At 44.2% G+C, this 23,192-nt stretch overlaps 1 protein-coding gene across 1 annotated transcript in view; it reads right to left on the minus strand.

Moving 5' to 3' along the window:
- Window positions 1-23,192, minus strand: part of PCNX2 (pecanex 2) — a 275,141-nt gene that overhangs the window by 211,999 nt on the left and 39,950 nt on the right. Inside the window, exons 9-10 of the mRNA XM_060125912.1 lie at window positions 10,586-10,721; window positions 3,235-3,380 (exon numbers count right to left, since the gene is read on the minus strand). Of these exons, the coding sequence (XP_059981895.1) occupies window positions 3,235-3,380; window positions 10,586-10,721 (282 nt within the window). The remainder of the gene's footprint in view (window positions 1-3,234; window positions 3,381-10,585; window positions 10,722-23,192) is intronic.

Below are 23,192 nucleotides of genomic sequence, written 5' to 3' on the forward strand. Positions count from 1 at the left end.
AGCTGAGGTGGGGGAGACTGAAGATGGAGCAGACTTGGGATAAGGCAGAGATGAAGAGCTGTTTCGACTCTGAAACATGATCTCCGATCATGAGATGTCAATCCCGTAGTTAGAGACACAAGTCGAGAATTGGGGCAATAGGTCCAAGTTGGAGACAGAAATCTGACAGTCACTGGCGGATCGATGGGATTTAAAAGCCATGAGACTAAACGCGATCACTAAAGAAAAGAGGGTAGAAAAAGCAAGAGCTGTGCAGCTCCTAAAGACACCAACGGGAAGTGGTTACCTGCAAAGGTGACCAGGAAGGAGTGACCCAACAAGGCAGAAGGAAAACCAAGAGAGGGCTGAGCCCTGGGAGCCCAGACAAGAAAGTAAACCACGACGGAGGGTCTAGCGACCTGAACGACAGGGTCAACAGTGACCTGGACCAGGGCAGGCTCCATGGAGTCCTGGGATCAGAGGAGGCTGAATGCAATGGGTTTATGAGAAAATGGGAGAAGAGGAACTGGAAAAAGCATAGGTAACGCTCCAAGGAGCTCTGCTGCAAGGGAGCCTGGACAGCAGCTGGGGGGAAAGTGGTCGAGAGGATTTGTAAGGATGGGAAATACGAGAGCACGTCCTCGCCATGACAGTGATGATAGTGAGTTTCCCCTACTTGTCACGTGGCTAGCTCCCTGCCCTATTTCACATCTGTGTATCCTCAGATAAGCCTTCTGCAGCCACCTGTCCTGACATCCGTGTCTCTCCTCCCCCAGGTTCCGTGTCTTCCATGGCACCCAGGACCATTTGCTGTCTCAAATCCCACCTCCCCCAGTGGAGTCGGGCTCCCTTAGTGCAGAGACCGTGTCTGTTTCATTCACCGCCCTATACGCAGGGTTCTGTATAGAGCCTAGCGTGGAGCAGGTGCTTCAATTTTTGCTTTATTTTTAAAATGTGTTGAATGAATGAATACATGAATGAAATGATGCTCAGACAGGCAGCTTTTTTAGATGCCAACCTGATAAACTAATTAAATGAAAAGGAAACCTAGGTGTTTTGCAAGATGGGGTAATGGCAGAAGAGAAAAGAAGAGAAAATGAGAAAGGAAAACAAAGACAAGTCTGAAAATATCTGAACAGAATGGATGGCAAACTGAAGGCAAACAGAAGAGGCTGCAATCACAGAAACCCATGACGCTACTACGATCAGAGGATATGGAGACCCGTTCAAGGAAGATCAGCCTGAATTCCAGCGGAAAGCTGAGAAACATCGAGCAGAAGGCCTTAACCTGTGGGAGTCCAGAGCAGTGACTAGTCCGATTTCAGTGCCTGTTATTCACCAATTTCTTCCACTTCCTGCCAACCCTCGCAGTTTGTTTTTTATTATGCATACGTTTTCTTTCTAAGCTTTCATTTGGCAAATTCAACTTCTCATCCACCTGTGACTTTAAATACCCGCGATGAATATCTAATGTAATTTATGTGCCTTTTCAAATGACGATATAGCTTTCATTGTCAAAAATGTAAAATCTATCGTGTGAATCCCTGTTTTTTTAAAATTTATTTATTTATTTATTTTTGGCTGTGTTGGGTCTTTGTTGCTGCGCGCGGGCTTTCTCTAGTTGCGGCGAGAGGGGGATACTCTTCATTGTGGTGCACGGGCTTCTCATTGCGGTGGCTTCTCTTGTTGTGGAGCTCGGGCTCTAGGCGTGTGGGCTTCAGTAGTTGTGGCTCACAGGCTCAGTAGCTGTGGCTCACGAGTTCTAGAGTGCAGGCTCAGTAGTTGTGGCACACGGGCTTAGTTGCTCCGCGGCATGTGGGATCCTCCTGGACCAGGTCTGGAACCCGTGTCCCCTGCATTGGCAGGTGGATTCTTAACCACTGCGCCACCAGGGAAGCCCAGTAATTTCTTTTTAAATGAGTATTTCCAAAAAACTGCCTCATTTAACAGACTGGATTATCCTGAATTATTTTAGTTCAGTACGAAGTCTTTGTCTTAAGTGTGTGCCCCTTGGGTAACACAGTGTTGTTAGAAAAACCATTATAACTCCATTCCCTGACTCGTAGGTCCTGAAATTTACTGTTGTAATTGTGCATGACTATAGTTTTTCAGTACGTGATCATACCATTTAAGACATTACTATAACAAGTAGTCCCTGGGGGACCAACTACAGCAAAGCAGACAGCCAGTCCTCCCACTGCCCCGCTGGCTGGCTTTTTTTTTTTTTTTAACATCCTTATTGGAGTATAGCCAGGACATGGAAGCAACCTAAGTGTCCATCGAAAGATGAATGGATAAAGAAGATGTGGCACATATATGGAATATTACTCAGCCATAAAAAGAAACAAAATTGAGTTATTTGTAGTGAGGTGGATGGACCTAGAGTCCGTCATACAGAATGAAGTAAGTCAGAAAGAGAAAAAACAAATACCGTATGCTAACACATATATATGGAAGCTAAAAAAAAAACAAAAAACAAAGATGGTTCTGAAGAACCTAGGGGCAGGACGGGAATAAAGGTGCAGACGTAGAGAATGCACTGGCTGGCATTTAACGGTGAAACTCAGCATTTGCTGATGACACCGTTAGTAACGGCATCACACATTCCCAAACCCACAGCCTTTTGGTCCTCTGTGTATCTCTGAGGTGGGGATAAGTCCCCTACCTGGCCCCAACTCCATCTCGCCTTAGTCAACCTGACCCCCCAGCCTCTGCTTCTACCTCCCCACCCAGTACCCTCAGCTCCCACAGCGTTACATCTTGAGGAGCAGTGGTGGGGAAGAGTAACGGGGTTTAAAGGAAAGATCAGGATATCCTGAAATTACAGGATAGAGAGAAGAAGAACCCAAGTCATGAAAGGAAAGGGCCAGACATCACCACCCCAGCCACCTCTCCTCCCCACACCACAGCCAGGCACCCAGGCCCTGTCCTGCGTACAGGAGCCGCAGGTCCTCCTACAAAAATTGGCAGGCCGTGAGCAGACCAAGGCATAATATGGACCCCAAAGCTAACCTTAAGGCTAAACCATTTTACCCACTTCTCCTAGCACCCATTGTAATCGCTCAATGACAATTTCTTCAGTTGTCAAGATCTCACTGCTTTGACTCTGGGTGTGCAGCACAAAGGGTGGACACCTTGAAAATGCCCCCAGAGAACCTCAGCCTGCAGCCAAATTCCTTGCTATCAGCACGTGAGCGCAAGCCGCCACACGCCCCCTCGTCTTTCACCCGTACGCGTGCGTGCCCGGCAGCTTACCGATCAAGTAACGCCAGCAAGGTAAGGCGATCATACCAGACCTTAATCCACTTGCCAGGGAAGATGATAAACTTGTAAAACTGCTCTCGGTTAAATTTTCCTTGTGTGGAAGAACAGGAAGAGTCTTCTAGATCCTGACTCAGATGCTTTTAGAGGCCGAAAGAAAAAACAGAGAGAGGGTCTCACATTGACATGTTATTGTCATAAATAAACCTCCTGATTTAAAAGTACTAAAAGCAGATGTTCAAATTCTGAAATGGAAACCAACACAGTTCATAAAAAATGGGTGCCCTAAGAAAAGGATGATAATCAACAGAAAAGGTCTTTTTTTTCAGTTCTTTTTTTGTACTGAAGTACACTTGATTTACAATGTTGTGTTAGTTTCAGGTGTACAGCAAAGTGATTCAGTTATATATATATATATTCTTTTTCAGATTCTTTTCCCTTATAGGTTATTACAAAATATTGAGTATAGTTCCCTGTGCTATTCAGTAGATCCTTGTTGGAGAAAAGGTCTTTTTTGCCAACTCACTTCAATTTCATTATAATGTAACATTAAAATTATGCTACACATATCAAAATACTGCTGTCAGGCCAAGAAACTGCCATGAAAATAATTCTTACGAAAGATCAGAATTCAGCAAAAGACCTTAAATGACTTAATTTTTGAAAGGTATGTTATTTAATGTAATGCTGAGATAAATATTTAAATTTTACTATAAGTAAAAATATTTTCACTGACGATAGGTAGGTCCTCGGTGAAGCTCAATACAAGAAAAAATAAAATATTTATAGAAAAAGTATAAGCCAATAAAACAGAAACAAATGGGGAAATTTAATCGCAGATTGAAAACATTTTCACCCCAAATTCATCTCTGATTGGCTCTAATCCAATGGAGAGGAACTCAGTTTTGAAAACTATTAGTCTTCATTCATTTGCTGAACAAATACTTCATGAGCCCCAGCCCCCTGTACATCTTCTATTTCTGTCTCTTTTTTTTTTTTGATAATTGTGGTTAAAAATATATATAATGTAAAATTCACCATCTTGACCATTTTGTAAGTATACATTTCAGTAGTGACAATAATCATATTGCAATAATCATATTGCAAGAGATCTCAGGAACTTTTTCATCTTGCAAAACCGAAACTGTCCACATCGAACACTGACACCCCCACTCTCTCCTCCCCCAGCCTGACAACCATCCTTCTATTTTCTGTCTCCAGGAATCTGATTCCTCAAGGGACCTCCTGTGAGTGGAATTATACAGTATTTGTCCTTTCCTGACTGGCTTACTTCATTTAGCATAGTGACCTCAGGATTCATCCACGTAGCAAGTCTCAGATCTCCTTCCTTTTTAAAGCTGAATAAAATTCCGGTGTATGGCTAGACCACATATTGTTTATTCATTCATCTGCTGACAGACGCTGAGGTTGCTTCCCCTACCCCCTTGGTGGAATATTCGCTGTTCACAATCGTGAATGATGCTGCTGTGGACATGCACGTGCAAATATCTGTTCAAGTCCCTGCTTTAGGCTCTCTGGGATAAACATCTAAAAGTAGAATTGGCGGATTATTCTAGTTTGTATTTTTATTTGTTTGCTTTTGCCCTCCATTCTTCCCAGAAAGATTTTCGGTAGGCTCTGATTTCCTGTAGGCTGACTAACATAAAACACAGGAGACTGATAAGAAGGACCAAATTAAGAAAAGGGAGGAAGACAGCACAGAAGAGCAGCCATGGAGGGGATGCTGACTTGTAAAGGTCTCACACACTTCTCTCTGACTTGCAAAGTAGAAGGCTATACTTGGGCAGACTACATAATTTTTCCTTAATTCAGTGAAAGTCGCTGATGTCAAAATGCCTGGCATGCATGAGGGCAGCACACCTGCTTCATTGGAGACCACGTGGTACCCTCCAAGGAGGCTGACTTTACCATCTCTCTGTTCCCAGATGCTAATTCCCTGACTCAGCTATAGAGCACAGAGTTATTCAGACTATAAACGCAAAAGGCATTTCAAGGGAAAGTCGATCCATCGTGAAGGCAATATACAGGTTAGCAATATACAGGATGGATTGGGCTGTGTTATTACAGGAAAGTTGAGATTTTAAGTGCTGTTTGTGTCTGGAATGCGACTCCAACGGAAAAGAGAGCTTCGTGGAAACTGCCTGCTGTCATGTCAGCAAGAACGGCATCTTCTTTTAATGACAATGAATTTGTGGTTTAGAGTAAACCTTCCCCCCAAAAGAGATCCTTTTCCCTTATGCTCCGTGGATAAAGAGAGCAAGTAAGAAATACGTGTGCAAGCTGAGCATGGTTCACCATTCTGTGATGTGGGAATTCAGGTATGATGTGTAAACAGGTCAAGGATAAGCAACAGTGAAGATGACAGCATTCTTTTGAATAGTAAGAAAAATACTCTCCCTTAGTGAGAGCAGTTTTAGGGAAGGTTGGTATAAAAAAATCACGGGAAGACTACGCCTACATTTTCTGCAAAACTTATTAAAGATTCTGGCATATTGTGCTATTTATTGCTGTTTAAATGGAAATCCTTGTTTAAGAAACATCTCAGAATTTAATGCCAAGAAAAAATGGTTTGATTTCTGTGTTAGTTTACTAGGGTTGCTACAACAAAGTACCACAGATGGGGCGGCTTAGACAGGAGAACTGTATATCCCCCAAGCTCCCTGAAACATTCAAGAGCTCCGCATACCTAATAAAAATTTTGATGATATTAATAATTGACACTGATTATTAAAGGCATAATTTTGCCATCTTTAATCCTAAAAACCTCACGGTAACTCTTCCACGTAGGTGTTATCATTCTGGAGGCCGAAAGCCCAAGATCAAGGTGTTGGCAGGAGTGGTTTCTTCTGAGGCCTCTCTCCTTGGCTGGCAGATGGCTGTCTTCTCCCTGTGTCTTCACATGGTTTCCCTCTATGTGTATCTGTGTCCTGATCTCCGCTTCTTCAAAGGACACCAGCCCTACTGGATTAGGTTCTACCCTAATGACCTCATTTTAACTTAATCACCTCTTTAAAGGTCCTATTCCAAATACAGTCACATTCTGAAGTCATGGGGGTTATGATGGCAGCATATGAATTTTGAGGGCGCCCAAATCAGCCCATAACAACTTCCTTTATCAGAAAATGAGGTTCATCGAATTTCATTATTTGCTTTAAATAGCAAGGAAGCACAGGGCTCGATGTTTCAGTGAATCACAGCAATTATACTTAGCCTGTTTTCTGGTATAAATTTCAAATTCAGATTTTCTTTTCCCCCTGCACTGCGTGGCATGCAGGATCTTAGTTCCCTGACCAGGGATCAAACCCGAACCCCCTACAGTGGAAGCGCAGAGTCTTAACCACTGGACCACCAGGTAAGTCTCTCAAATTCTTCTCATCGTTTTAATCATTCATTTATTCACTCATCCAACAAATATTTATTATGCAGGTTATATAAGCCAGATATGATATGTAATATAAGCTGAAAATTCAAAGAATAACAAGACAGAGTTTCTACCTTAAAGGGGTTTAGGAACTCCTGGGGAGTAGACAAGCCAACCAGCCTGTGTAACACGGTGACACACACATACATACAAGTATAAACATGTCTATATCTGCATCTATATACCCAGAAAGAGAGAGAGAAGTGAGCCATGGGAGCGAACAAGGTGATTACCCCCAGAAAGGAATAAAGGGGTCTAACGCAGAGCTCCTGGCAACCATCAGTGATGAAGGAGCTGGCAGGGGTGAGGACCCACAGTGGCGACTAAGGGGGGTTCCATATCTATGACTTAGGTAAACACAGAGACACACTAACCAAGGGGCCGGGTCTGTCTCTGATTCATTAATTAAGCCTCACCCAAGAACAATCACATCACGCTGCCTGCAAGTCAGGCCTGCAAGTTTTATTCTATGATCAGAAGAAAGAGATTAGTAAAAGTAGGGGGGCGGGGTGTAAATTGAACACAAGTCCTTTTTAAGAAACAAGATAATTGCATTTGCTCACCACCCCCCATATGGATCTGTACTGACAGCACAATACCAAGGTCCGTTTCGTGAACCTGAATTATCAAGAACAGCTTAAATAATGATCAGCACGTTCAGTTTAAGAAGGTACGGAAGTATATAGTACATTTCAGAAATAATCTTTGGTAGAATTAAAACATTTAAGAATGTAAAGGGGACTTCCCTGGCAATTCAGTGGTTAAGACTTCGCCTCCCAATGCAGGGGGTGCGGGGTCGATCCCTGGTCGGGGAGCTAAGATTCCACGTGCATGTGCCAAAAACACCAAAACAGAAAACAGAAGCAATATTGTAACAAATTCAATAAAGATTTAAAAAAAAAAAAGTGGTCTGCATCAAAAAAAAAATCTTTAAAAATAAAAAAATTTTTTAAAAAGAATGTAAAGGTCCATGCCCCTCCCCCAAGCTACCTGAAAAGATCTACTGTTCAAAATAATGGTACCCTTGCAGCAACATGGATGGACCTAAAGATGATCATACTAAGCGAAGTAAGTCAGAAGGAGAAAGACAAATACCATATGAGATCACTTCTATGTGGAATCTAAAATACGACACAAATGGACTTACCTACAAAACTGAAGTAGTGGTGAGGGTGTCCCAGGTGACACATGCTGCGCTCAAGCAGCCGTGAAGAAGGGGGGGGGGGAGGGAGGGAGGATGGGGGACGGGAAGTCTGCAGAGCCCTAAGGAATAGGGCTGGGTTTCGCTGGACTATCTAAGAATCAGCTCCTCCTGTTGTGGCTATCCCTGTGCCTCCACTCTCCAGGCAGTGAGCTCACCTGCAGGCCACACCCAGGTTATTTCTCTGCCACCTTCAACTCATCCTCCGCGTTTCGGCTGAGATCTCTCCTCACCGGGGAAGCCTTCCTGATCCCCTGCGTCCTGCCTGGGGCCTCCTGTGCATCCCACAGCACCTGAGCCTGTCCTTATCACAGGCTGCATCCTACAGAACTGAACTGGTTGACCAGTTATGACAGACTGCCTGAAGGCAGAGGCTCAGGCTCTTTCCCACTGTTTACCTCGCCCTCAGCACAGGGCTGAAGGTACAGTAAATCTTTACCAAATGTGTGTGGGATCATGACCAGGAAACCAACTTAATTTTTATTTCGTGGCCAAAACCTAACTGAATTCCCTGGTGACATCAATTAAACTTGGAAAACTAAATAGTAGAACTAAAGAATTCTTTTCGATATGAGACCTTTGTAAATATTTAGGGTCTACATAGGAGCCCGGATAGCAATCTTCATTTTCCCTCCTCTATACCTACCTAGAGTAAAACTTAAATTGTTTATAAATTCTACTTAAAATTAAGAAAGTTTAAAAAGTTGAATTTCATCAATGAATTTGGTTAAGTGTTAAAGGTGAAACAATACATACATAAATTTCGTTTTTTTATATACTCATTTACATAATCATGCCACTTAACAGAATTTTAAATGTAAAATAAGGAGTAGTGTAACTCTTTCTGTTTTATCCATGCAATATTTACTTATCTCTGAGTTTCTGTTCTACCTGGGATGTTTTTCAGACGCTAAGTCAATGGATTTGCATCTCTGACAATCCGAAATTCCTAGTTTCCCTAGGATTCTGCCACCCACAGGATCTGAGACATTTGCATCTTCCCAAACTATCTGAATATTTTTATATAACCTTCCCCTCCTTGTGGGTTCAGTACTGATGTTCTGGAGACGGGGAAGGGTGGTAGGGAGCTGAAGCTTACCCAGGCGTGTCTCAGGAGAAGGCAAGTTTCTCAGAGAAAACCCACATTCTGCAGGGCCGCCTCTGCACTAAGGCTTGTGGTGGGAACTAGTACTGGCCGCCGTGGTGGGGCTGGACACAGGGCACGGAGTGCAGAGGGCGCAGCTGGGGTCTGAGCCCAGGGGAGCACACGCAGACATAGAAAAGACTGGTGAACCGAAAGATACTGAGGGAGAGGGGGAGGCCGCAGAATGCAGGGTCCGCAGAGCTGGAGGCTAAAGGCAGGGTGGGAGACCCCAGCGCTGCACCCTAACTGGGCAGGACCACCCAGCATGCCCAGGGACCAGGCATCTGCTGGACCAGCCCCGCTCAGCCATCAGAGGCTCCCTCTCACCTCCACTCGCCTCCCGGGGTGTTGGAAAGCTGAGGATGTCTTCAAAGGGAGGAGGGGTAGGAGAGACCCAATACACGAAAGGGAAGACAGCCCTGAAGACTGACCCTTTGAGTTAACTGAATGCTTATTCCTACCGAAGCTCCTTCAAGCCTGAGAGCACCGATTACCCTTCACTGGCTTTTTCAAGTCCTCCCTATGCAGCCCTCCCAACTCGTACTCAGTCAGCAAGAATAAAGACTCCAGAAAAACATGTGGTCAGTTAGAAGATAGCCCAACATTTTTTCTGCACATCTGAAAAATAGTGTAAAGATTCCTATCAAGCATCTTTTGGAAAAATTTGGTTAAGCACTCATGAAAACGTATATAAAACTATTATTTCTTTTTATAGGTGAGAGATTCTCTAGAAGAAATCAAAACATTGTCAGGAGGAAGGTAAACACAGCAATAAAGAAACTTCACACTAACTTGACAGTATCCCATCTATCACCCTCTTCCTTCAATCTGTACTTACTGAAATCCACCTTCCTTCAAGGTCTAGCCCAATGTCTCTTCTCCTAAGGAGCCTTCTCCATCCTCATTCTCCGAATGCCCTGATGGAATCTGGAGCTCTAAATTCATAACTGGTTGTATGTCTTTGCTCCCATGTTATCTTTTCTTTGAATTCTTTGCTCTGTGTCCCACAGAGTCTCATTAAAGGTGTAGTGAATAAGTGAATGGACATCAGTAAGTTATCTCTTAGTAAAACAGTGCAAGGCTTCACCTTTTAAGCCCCTTGATGATCATGTCATTTGCTCTAAGAATAAAGTCTCTCTTCAAGCCAAGATTCTCTTTAAAAATCTCTGCATGCTTAAAATACAAGGCTATAATAAATTAACAAAAATCCAGATATTTTCCAAACCATGGGGGGAAAAAATGCCATCCTAACCAAGTGAGCTCTCGTGGGATTTGTGCCTCCCGGCAACCAAAGATCAATGTAAATGAATTTCTAATGCCTTCGGAAGAGCAATTAAGACAGTAATAATCCCGTTAGCATGAACGGAAGGGTACCTGTTATCTAAGAGGTTTCTTTTCACATTCGTTCAGTAGACTACCACAAAGTGATATAGCCACAACCCAGCTGACGTAAAATTCAGGACAAGACTGGGCTAATTCTATTAGGGAATCCAACCTGGAGACGGGTTTCAGGATCCCTGCTTCTGGAACATTCACAAACGGTAATGCTGAGACGTACCCGTGGGGTTTCTGACTGGGTCCTCCGAGCCACCATCAGCAACAGCTGTTGTTGCAAGGCACTGACCACAGGGTCCCCTGAAGAAGGATCTTGACTCTCGGAAGTTGTGGTACTGGACGAGCTGCTCTGTATGTCTCTGAGGATGGGCAAAACAAATGCTTCGGTTACCTGGAAGTACCAGAAGTCATCTACTTATTACATGCAAACACAAGGGCAGCAGGGATCCTTAACGCAGGTCACGGGTAAGCCTCTGCCACCTTGCATGAGCCGTTCAGAGTCAAAAATTACGTGTGCCATGCCACCTTCAGGCAGAAGGGCTATCATCTTGCACACATTCGACACGGAACTCCAGTTTTATTCAATCATCCGAGACGGTGTAGAGAGGAGTAGAGAGGAGGTCCCTCCCTGGCCTCTGGGGTAAATCCTGGTCATCCCACACCCATCATGGGAACTCCGACCACCCCGGCCAGCCCTGGCACAGGAGCGTAATGCTATTCTAAGAGGCTCCCGCAGAGCAAAGGGGAGGCAGCTGTGGATAAGGAGGCTCACGAGCAAGTTTTTCTATTTCTTCTTTTTTTTTCAGTGTTTTTACCTTTAAAATTTTTTTTAATTTCTTTATTTTTTATTGAAGTAGAGTTGATTTACAATGTTATGGTAGTTTCAGGTGTACCGCAACGTGATTCAGTTATATTATAGACATATATGTATATGTATATATTCTTTTTCAGATTCTTTTCCCATATACGTTACTGCAAAATACTGAGTGGAGCTCCCTGTGCTCTACAGTAGGTCCTTGCTGATTATCTATTTCATATATAGTAGTATGTATATGTTACTCCCAAATTCCTAATTTATCCCTCCCCCCTATCTTTCCCCTTTGGTAAACATAAGTCTGTTTTCTAAGTCTGTGAGTCTGTTTCTGTTTTGTAAATAAGTTCATTTGTATCATTTTTAGATTCCACATATAAGTGATGTCATATGATATTTGTCTTTCTCTTTCTGATTTACTTCACTTAGTATGATAATCTCTAGGTCCATCCACGTTGCTGCATATGGCATTATTTCCTTCTTTTCTATAGCTGAGTAATATTCCATTGTATATATGTACCAAATCTTCTTTATCCATTCATCTGTTAATGGACATCCAGGCTGCTTCCATGTCCTGACTATTGTAAATAGAGCTGCAATGAACACTGGGGTGCATGCACCTTTTCGGATTATGGTTTTCTCTGCATATATGCCCAAGAGTGGGATTGCTAGATCATATGGTAGCTCTATTTTTAGTTTTTTAAGGAACTTCCATACTGTTTTTCCATAATGGCTGTACCAATTTACATTCCCACCAACAGTGTAGGAGGGTTCTACTTCTTAAAAGGTAACAAAAGTAAGAGACCATCTCTCTCCTGACCTTTATAGGCTATGTTTATCAAAAACCCTTGGAGCTGCAGCAGCGATACTGCCATCGTGAGGGACAAGCCCGAGGACAGCAGAGCTGAAAGACAGAAGGAAACTAGTTTCTTGATGACCAATCAACCCTGCACTGATCAAGCCTTTGGACTCCCTGTTTCTGAAATAACACATCTTATTATTGTTTCAAGCATTTTTCTTTTTTCTTTTAATATTTATTTAGTTAGTTAGTTGCACCAGGTCTTAGTTGCAGCACGCGGGCTCCTTAGTTGTGTTGCCGCACAAGCCACCTCAAGAATGCAGACGTTGCACTAATGTCATCACCTTCCTTTTTTTATTTATTTTTTTATTGAAGTATAGTTGATTCACAATGTTGTGTTAGTTCCTGATGTACAGCAAAGTGATTCAGTTATACATGATATTCTTTTTCATATTCTTTTCCAGTACAGTTTATTACAGGATTTTGAATATAGAACCCTGTGCTATATAGTAGGACCTTGCTGTTTATCTGTTTCATATATAGTAGTTTGCATCTGCTAATCCCAAACTCCCACTCCATCCCTCCCCCACCCCCTCTCCCCCTTGGCAACCACAAGTCTGTTCTCTGTGTCTGTGAGTCTGTTTCTGTTTCATACATAGGTTCACTTGTGTCATATTTTAGATTCCACATATAAGTGATATCATATGGTATTTGTCTTTCTCTGTCTTTGACTTACTTCACTTAGTATGATAATCTCTAGGTCCATCCATGTTGCTGCAAACGGCATTATTTTGTTCTTTTTCTTAAGGCTGAGTAGTAATGCCTTCTGATTTCTAATCTCACGTTTCATTACAAAGTTTCTAACAAGTTTTTAGACCCTTCTTTTTCCCAACTCCCTTCTACTGTATTCACAAATACACAAATGCTTATTCTACAGGAACAGTGTTTAAAATACGTCCACTATTCTCACATACGTGCTCACAAACACACAGATTTCTCTACATTTTTGAGACATTTATGGCTATTTGATGATACATTCAATAAAGGTCTCCTTCAATAACCGTTCAATAATGGTTTCTAAGTAAAGAACCACTTAGGAAACACCGTACATTAACTCCAGGGTTTGAGAAATGAGTCAGGTGGGATAAGCACATGGATTTTGAAAACTTAAAAATCCTATCCTTCCATTATTTGTATGATTGTTCCATAAAGAGTGCTTTTGCTTCCTGACCATACTAGTGGTGTAATGTGTGTCACTAATAGAGAAAAAAAATTAGATTTATAAAAACAGTGTTCATTCAAGCTTTTGTACTTTGTACAGAAACCTCTGAGGACTGTAATTCTGTCATTTCATAGCTAAATACAATAGGATCGAAAACATCTTGTTAATACAAATTTAGAGAAACCTAAAACTCAGCAAATGCCAGAACTTCACTAAAACCAAAAGACTGATCTGACTTCACTGTAGGTAATGCAGGTGATGACTCTAAATAGGCAGGAGCAGTATGGAAATGGGAGAAAATCTAGACAGTGTACAGCGCCCTCTATTGCCAACTGAAATAAACTAAGAACAGACTACTGTGGAAGGTGTAACAAAGTTATTTCAGAGCAACCTTCCTCCTGCCAGGGCCTCCTGGCAGGAAAAATGGTCCAAAAGGAAGTGTCAACACAGCTGAATTTTTTGCATGTTTGTTTTTGTTTTGTTTTGGTTTGGTTTTTGCGGTACGTGGGCCTCTCACTGTTGTGGCCTCTCCCGCTGCGGAGCACAGGCTCCAGACGCGCAGGCCCAGCGGCCATGGCTCATGGGCCCAGCCGCTCCACGGCATGTGGGATCCTCCCGGACCGGGGCACGAACCCGTGTCCCCTGCATCGGCAGGCGGACTCTCAGCCACTGCACCACCAGGGAAGTCCCAGAAAGATTCTTTCCTGAGCTTTATGACTGGTATGTCCTCACCAGAAAACCTGTCTTGTCATGCGTATATGGGCTTCCTATTTGGCCAGGAGGAGACGTGTAACGCTGCTTCCAGAGGATAAAGAGATTTATCTTCTTCGTGTGGCATAGTTTTCTGGGGTCCTAATGTTGAAGCTGTAATCCACGGGCGCCAGCTTGTCCACTCAGGAACCAAAGAGGCTATGATGTCACAGAAATCACTCCGTGGACAGAGCTCTTCCTATACCTACCCTCCAAGAACTCCCGCCCATCTTCCTTTTCTTGTATCTCTCTCAGACTATCTGCTACTTATTCTCCTGAGAGAATAGTAGTTATTCTATGGGCTGTGAGCTCAAGGATCATCCAGAAAGTCTCTGTTGGGGGGAGGGATACATTAGGAGTTGGGGAGTAACAGATACACACTACTGTATATAAAACAGATAAGCAGGGCTTCCCTGGCGGCGCAGTGGTTGAGAGTCCGCCTGCCGATGCAGGGGACGCGGGTTCGTGCCCCGGTCCGGGAAGATCCTACATGATGCGGAGCGGCTGGGCCCGTGAGCCATGGCCGCTGAGCCTGCGCGTCCGGAGCCTGTGCCCCGCAATGGGAGAGGCCACAACAGTGAGAGGCCCGTGTACCGCAAAAAAAAAAAAAAAAACACAGATACGCAACAAGGACCTACCACATAGCACAGGGAACTCTACTCAATATTTTATAATAACCTATATGGGAAAAGAATCTGGAAAAGAATATATATGTATAACTGAATCACTTTGCTGTCCACCTGAAATTAGCACAACCTTGTAAATCAACCATACTTCAATTAAAAAAAAAAATCTCAAAAAATAGTCTCTGTTTCACTAACTTAAGGCTGGAGATTTCCCCCCATATTAATAAATATAATGTGAAAGTGCTAAGTTTCAAGAGACATTTCTTCCTCTTAAATAGCGACGGAAATGGAAATCTTCCAACCTGTAGTAATCACACTCTGACTACAATAGAGCAGCAGTTGCACATCTGGCCTTGGTTTTCTTGCTCTCTGGTTTATCTCTGGACAACTAGTTTGGTTCAGAGCTAGAGCAGAGATAAATTTATTTAAACAAAATCGAATCCAGAGCAACAGCAGAAATAGTGATTAATGGTGGAAACTACAAAAAGAGCAGTCACTAGAAGGAAATAAAGATGGACCAGGGGCCAGAATGGTGCACTTTCTTATGGACAGAGCTGGGTCTCAAAGTCACAGTGACCCCATTGCGCTATATTGCTCTCCCCAGGTCTTCACTCATCTAAGCTTCTGTAAGCAACAAATAACTGAAATGCATGTGCTGCTGCGTTTTCCCATTGATGTGGAAAGAAATCCTTGAAATTCTTCATCTTCCCCGGATCTCAAAACTTACAATCCACCCTCCCGAGGAAGAGGGCCTCTCTTTTTCTGCCTGTCCTTCCTGGTTTCCCAGGCTTACTCGGGGGCCATGGAAACAAGCCACCCAGAGGAGCAAGCCTAGAGATGAAAGTCCAGCCATGTGTTCAATATGTGGGATATTTAAATAAAGCAGCACTGTTTTGGAAACTATAACCTGTTATTTAGAATTTGAACAGGGATTCTTGTTTTAAAGCCTGCAAACAATTCTTCTTTTATAGGACAGCAAGATTCGTCTGTGCCTTTGAGAAAAAGGGAACACCAGCCTGGGAGCTTGTGAGGGCCTCCAGCACGGGATCTGACTGCCATCATGTGGCAGCCAGGGCTGTGACCACAGGGACAGAATCCCACCGTGCGGCAGGCCTCTTCCCAGGGATTCAGAGAACGTGCCTCGGAGAACAGAATTCTTTCTAGAGTCAACCTCATAAACTCTCCATCCTTATGACTCTGTGCCTGGATGAAAGTTTAATCTCTCTCGTGTGTCTAAGAAAACAAAGCAGGACTACAGTGAAAGGATCTGATAGTAACAACTGGAAAACAAGAGAGAGGACACAGGCACATGGACAGCAGGAACTCTGCAGAGGAACATCCCTGCATGGTCACCTGCTTTTTTCCAGATACTTCCACCTCTATGTGGGTGATCAAAGGCACCAAGAATCCCCGGAAGTTTTTTAATTAACTCAGTAACACACAACTCTATCATGCAAATCAACAGAGTGAGACAGTTACATACATATTCTCAAATATTTATCATTGGAGTTGACGTTTTCAACTCATGCTTGAACGGTACACAGAACTGGGCATATCTGATACTGGGAGAATTCACAACATTTTATATTTTGCACGCCTAACTGACTAACATCCATGCCCCACGTTCTGGCTGAGCTAATGCAAACCAGGAATCACTACTTCTTCTGACTAACGTTAAGAAGAAGGTCTAAGAGAGGTGATTATTTTTTACAATTTTCTGCCTGCTTACCTTCTTTGAGACCCAGGTACACACGTAAGCTCGGTGGCTTTAAAGGGCTTTCCTGAGAGCCCTTACTTACTGTAAGTAACTTACTGTTACTTACTTTCCAGTAAGTAACAGAGGCTTTACTGAGACCAGGGTCAGAGAGGCTACTAATAATAATGTCAACAAAAATGTCAGAACTCTGAGAAGGCCATAAAGATTAAGTACACCTCAGTCCACCTCTGGAATATAGTACCTAATGGGTTTAGAGGTTAGAGTAGCTTTCAAAAATAAGCCTAATTTATAACCATAACAATATCTGTTTCGATATGTACTATAATAATTCATAAACAAACAGAAGCCCAAAATAAGTGAATCCGGACAAATAAGTAGATGATTACCCATGTAATCTACTCTACTTTTTAAATAGAAACAATTGAGGTACAAAAATCCCCCAATAAAAACCCTGTAAACTAAACTTGCTCCAGAATGAGTCTTTCCATTCAGTAGCCTACCAAACCTATGTTATGAGGAACAGATACTCAAAATGAATATAAATACTATGTCTTTCCATAGGATTTCACTGGAGAGCAGACAATACGCATTTTAAAAAAATTTTTATGTGCATCTTCATGAGATTGCTTATGACACTAGAAAAGGTTTTCTAATACTAAAGCATGGTTATATATCTTTTACAAGAGAAAGCTCTTCTATGTTACTTGGAAGAATTTATAGACGAAAGACATGTAAATCGTTGCTGAACAAAGAACAGAAACTATCAAGCTTTCATTGCAAGACCTCCAGGGGAAATAACAGAAGTCCACTCTGCAGTGAACCCTTCAGACACAAAACGCACTTCAACTTCTAGGCAGCTTCACCTTCAACCTCCTAGGCAGACGGCCTACTTCAACTTTGATTTTCTAGGTAGATGAGCTCATCGTAGGCTCTGAGCTGCTGAATCAGTCCTGTGTCCTGGGTAATGAATTTATCCTCCGAAATTTTTTTAAGTAGCAATTCTACATTCTGCAACTCAAGCCATCATTCCCTTATTCTAGTTTCTGAGGAAAGCAGAACTAGATGAGATAGTGTTACCAAAGGTACCTGCTTTCTGGACAGTTATTGTACAACCGGAAAATACTGCCTATATTTCTTCAGCAGTCAATGAGAAATGTATTGGTTCCCACAATGACAGAGAGGCCAAGGAGGGAAATTCGTTTCCTCTCCTGGTTTCCTCCAGGAATCCCCAAAGAGACATGGAAGTTACACTGCAAACCATTCCCTATTCATACTTGGGAGTTAGGGATATAAAACTGTCACATGGCAACTGGGCTTAACAATGGCGAAGAGGAATGGCGTTCTTGCCAATAGTAAGAATCAGTGGTTTAATGGCTAGTTAGGGGCAATCCTAGCCACTGAAGTCGCCTCAGAGGGAAAAGGCTGCTTTTCTAATATCTTCCATGGCCGAAGGGCTTAGAAACTGCCCCAACTAGGAATCCTTCCAAGTTCAAAATCAAAGTTTATGTTTACTACAGTAGGAGAACTCTAAATGTCATGGCATTAAAAGCCAGAAATAAAATAGTAAACTACCTACTGTAAAACTGCCACAGAGGCCAAAATGTTCTAACACAACAGGCCGACAAGGAGAATACAAAGTACTGAACCACCTTAAATTCTCGTAAAGTGACTAATAAAAGCGCTAGAGGAAAGGCTTCCCTTGGCCTTTTGCTCTTTTGCTGTATAAAGTCAGGGCGAACTTCAGCCACTGTCCTACTGCTTCTGTTTGGAGACAGTTTAACAACAGCTAACATCTTCTCAGTGCCCCCTATGAGGGGTACTGTGCTAAGCGCCGCGTATACTATTACATTTCGCTTTCAAAGCCGCCCACTGAACTTATTACTAGTATTATTTCCATCTACGCATTAGAAAACCGGTGCTTAAGATGGTTAAGTAAACCTGCTCAACGTCAAACCGAAAGTTACTCTTCGTGCAAGAACGGGAACCTGGGCCAGTCCAACGCGAAAGCTCAAGTTCACGCCACAGGACACGACCCCTCTGATGTCAGGGAAGTGTGGACCCCAATGTCAGCTTTTCCATCACAGTTGCCTCCCATGTGGACAGAGAGAATTGTTTCCTCCTCATTGAATGGAACACGGGACTGGAGAACCTAACTGGAGACTCAACCTTGATTTCGACGGTGAGGGGTTAAACAAGTCATTTTGCAGGGGTTTCTTCCCATTTTTAAAAGGAGAAGATAACATTCTGTGTTCAAATATGTAGAGCAGGCAAACTGCTATTGCTTCTGGCTCTTCCCCTCCAACAGCCGCAAGGTGAGAGCGTTATCTGTGGATGTCCTTTTGCTAATCCCACCTTCAATGGGTTGTTTCTCTCTGCAAAGAGGTCCTATTACTCCTGCGGCAAGTAGAACAAAGCGTGAGTGCCCTCACGGACCGCCTCTGCCCCTCCTGTCTGCCTCTTACCTGCTATCCCTAAATGCCCGGCTCACGTCTGCTGTCCAGAACTCGGATCGGACCGCCTTTGTCATCTCCAACGATTAACTTGATTCAATGCACTATTCACTGAACATCTACCTACAGAGGGCTAAGTGGGGGCTATCAAGGCCCCCTAGCCATGACCACTTTTCTTTAGAAAAGAACAGTCTGGAAGAAGAGCTGGGAGTGTCCTGCATCTGGGAGAATGTGGTAAGCACTCCTCTGATGACAGCATGGAGGGATGGATTTATTGCCAGGGTAGGGGCAAGGGAAAGACGGATAAAAGAGGCAGATGGTAATGTGTGCTTTGAAGGAAGAGAACTCCAGAAGGTAGATGTGAGTGGAGAAGGGTGTTCTAGGCAAAGAAGGGCAGACACCAGGAAGAGGAAGGGCTGAAGGTCGGTTCCACGGGCCTCAGGGGGAGGAGAGGTGAGGCAGGGGCTGCGAAGGGGGCCTGGAGGAGCGGGGGGCCGCATAAGGGCACCCTGAGATCACATGTGTTAGCAAGGGGGCTGCTCCACCCTGGTCTCAGAGTACCAGGTGAGGGCCCGGGCTTAGGGAGCCCACAGGCCGCGGTCAGCCACAAACATGCCATCTGTGGCCTGTGGCATTTCAAAAAAAATTAAAATCAACAACATCAAACAAAATAGATTTTTACAGATACATGGGCATTTCTAGCTCCTTGTGGAAAGACCTGGAAAATCTGCTCACCCAGGCCTCCCAAGCTGGCATAAGCACCCTGAAGATAAGAAGCAGCAGCCCTCTGAGGGCAGGACAAATACCCTCCAAAGGACTCAGCACCCAACACCCCTAGCATTCAACCCTGGGCCCACTTCACCTGACTGGGCGCCAGGGAACTGAGGCTGCAGCCCCTGCTGGGGGGACAGTGCAGGGGGTGGGATTTAAGTGTCCCCTGTTCACTTACTTAGGTACTGAGGTTGGGCCTGTTTCTTCATCAGTCTTAGTTTCCTTTTCTGTCAAATGGAGTGAATATCACCTACCTCTGTTTTGTCGGGCGGATGAAATGGGGTAATTTAACAGTTAGCACAGTGCTTAGTGCAAAATACATCTTTAGTAAGCGATGGCTGCTGCCACTGTAACTATGACAGGAAAACACTTCCTTCAGGGCCAGGAACTGCCGGGACGTTGCTTCCCACAGAAAGGTGCCCTGGAACGCAGGTGTAAGGTGTTGAGTGCCCTGGCCCTTCCAAGTTACAAATTCCTGACCCGCTGTCACTGCACTTGATCAGCTGTGTGCTGCTCTGATGTGTCTTTACCTCTAGCATTAAAGAAACAGATGGGGCTTCCCCGGGGCTCAGTGGTTAAGGATCCACCTGCCAATGCAGGGGACACAGGTTCGAGCCCGGGTCCGGGAAGATCCCACATGCCGTGGAGCAACTAGGCCCCCGCGCCACAACTACTGAGCCTGCGCTCTAGAGCCCGTGAGCCACAACTACTGAGCCCACGAGCCACAACTACTGAAGCCTGCGTGCCTAGAGCCCGTGCTCCACAACAAGACAAGCCACTGCAGTAAGGAGCCCGTGCACAGCAACAAAGATTAGCCTCCGCTCGCCGCAACTAGAGAAAGCCTGCGCATGGCAACAAAGACCCAATGCAGCCAAAAATAAAATAAAATTAAAAAAAAAAAGTAACAGATGACACACGCACACAGGTATGTTAATGCAGGGATTAATATATTCAAATTCAACCAGCTCGCTTGCTGTCATCCTATTTTAGCACAAGTTTTCTTTCATACAACCAATTCGAAAATACCCAAACCGTCACTACAACACGCGCTCCCATGGAAGCCAAGGTTTACTACAAATCCAAAGAAATTAGCCTTCCCGTGCATGGGTGGCATGGCTTTCAACATCTCTGAGTCTGGAGGAGTGTGAGGCTGTTGGAATATCTACCATAAGCCTGTCAGACAGCAGCTGAAATCCAGAAGATCATCTGACTCTACAGAGGACTGAGCCATTTTTTCTGAGCATGAATTAAACAGATGGCGTCCCCGTAAGTGCTTTTCCAGAACCGCCCCGGGAACAGCTTCAACGCTATAATTTTGCTAAGTGAAGTGACTCGAGTTTTGTGCTCGAGCATCAAACAGGAAGCACCATACATCTCCTATGACCAAATGGGCCACTGAAAGGCCACGGTACTCCAGAACAAAGTCCCCTCTAAAGGACTAACTTATTTCAAAGAGTAATAGAACAGAGGACATGTATATTCTCAAGTAATAGTCTAGACATATAATAGCAGACGTGTATATTATTTTTTTATCTTGAGGCACAAGAAAGAGATGTGCGTGGCTATGGGCCATTCTTTCCTAGAACTCTTAACGCCAATGCCCTGTCAAACTACCTTGGGGAAAGAGCAGGGAGTCAGGCACTTAGAACTTAGCACGTGGTGCTGGTGGGCCACGACCCTGCCCATCGGAACGTTCACATACAAGAAATGCAAGAGACAGACAGGGACATTTATAAAGGAAAGATGCTTTTATAAAATGTGATCGTTATTCTCTTTAAAGAAGCACAGTCATTAATTCAATTGTCATTTAACCAGAAGGAGGGCCCCAGGTGTCATCTGCCGATGTTTGTCGCCCGGCATCCATCCACCCAACTCCAAATTTCCCACTGAAGAGCTGCCCCCATGCATTCTCAGAGGGAACCTGTCCAGCTCTGTGTACGAACACAGACGCCAGCCAAGTACGTGCCTTGGTAATCGGGCTCAGGGTTCCAGGTGGCCCAGTCAGAACGAAGGAGATACAGAATGAGACTTAAAGTGGGGTTTATGGGAAAGAAGCATCTTATCCCCAGTGGACATGAGTGAGAGAAGACGTAAGTGGGGCTGCCGCAGACATCTTTTGACTGTCAGGGTGAACTGTTTGAGAGTGATGTCAAAACAGAGCAACGGGAGGGGTGACGGAGAAAGAGAAAGACATCTACCCAAGACGTCTCCGTTACCTGGCCTCCAAATTCCCATTTCGGTGAAGCCTGTTGGACTTGGATTTCTCTCATGTGTAACAGAAAGGGTCTAACTGTTCTAGGTACATGAAGAGGCAGATCTAGGGACGTAATGGCATTCTGGGACTCCTCTAAGCCACAGGGCTTGACAGGAAAACTCGGCACAAACACATTCGGTGTCGTCCAGCAGTGCCCAAACCTACCCTGGGCAACAGCTCTTTCACCAGACTGAATGCACCGCGGCAAAGCCAAGCCCAGGCAGGTCTCGAAATGGAGGGCAAGTTAAACGAAAAAGAGCTCTAACATGGGAGAGAAATGCAGAGGAAACCAAAGAAAGCAGAGTTGGAGGAAAACTAATAAAGAGAGAGCAATCAAGGGGAGAAAGTGAGTCAATGGTGTCTCTTGGTGAGGCACGGTCTAAGGAAGCGGGACTTATTGAAAACCCTACAGGCACTCTCTTTCATTCTTATCTGCACACTGTGTATTTTTCGTTTTTTAAGGCTCTGGATATGTGGTCTTATTCTAACTGGCATTACCGGCAAAAGCAGTTCAAGTATTTTCCTCGGGGAAAAGTGTAGTCCATTTATCTGGGAAATAAACATGAAAAAGCCATGTAAATTTATTTGGGGATAAAATAGGAGGTGTGTTTTTGTTCCAAATTTAGTTTAAAAACACTACAGCTTTCAACTGAGGATTGTAGAATAACAGGACAGCTTTTCAAGCTGTGCTCCCATGTCATTATTTTGTCTGAAGAAAGCTGCCACCTTAGATGACTGAACTCATCAAACCACTGTAACAAAATGTCTCAGGGGCTGGAACTAAGATGGGGGTGGCAGCCTGCTCTCTCCTCTTGGGTCTCCGTTGGCATGAGTGCTTTGCATGCTTTCTGGCTGGAGAAGGAGAATTTTGTTGTGTCTGTTTTGATTGGAACTTGGGTACCTGAGGGAGACAGAGGAAGAGTGGAAGGCATGTGGGTGATGGAGGCGGTGCCCGTCTCCCCCCAGGACTGATTCTGGACCCGAGCAGGCTGCTTCAGGGTTGGCGCCCAGGTGGAGTGGTGAGGCCAGGAGAGCTATCACCTAGCGCACCCATCAGATCTACCGTGACGGCTGACACCAGCATTCCCGAGAAGGTGAGAAGCAGCAGGGGCGACCAGAGGACACCCTAAAAGGCTGCCACATGCCAGAATCCCACCTGGAGGCCAGACTGCAGGGGCAAGAACAGACTTTGTTCTAGGCACACTGGAACAGGCATACCTGGTAAGGAAACTTTGACCTTAGGAAGGAACACTGCACCCCAGAATCTGGAAGTAGGGTTCCTGTAACTCCCTTGAGTTACACGCCTCCCTTCTCCAGGTGTGAAGCCTAAGGCATCCCCGTGACATGACACAAGTCTTCCGTACATCCTCAAATAGGCGTACACCTCTCGAGAAATGTACATGAAAAGTCTCCTCCCTTACTCAGAGCAA

The sequence above is a fragment of the Lagenorhynchus albirostris genome, chromosome 16 (assembly GCF_949774975.1).
Source record: "Lagenorhynchus albirostris chromosome 16, mLagAlb1.1, whole genome shotgun sequence".
NCBI lineage: Eukaryota > Metazoa > Chordata > Mammalia > Artiodactyla > Delphinidae > Lagenorhynchus > Lagenorhynchus albirostris.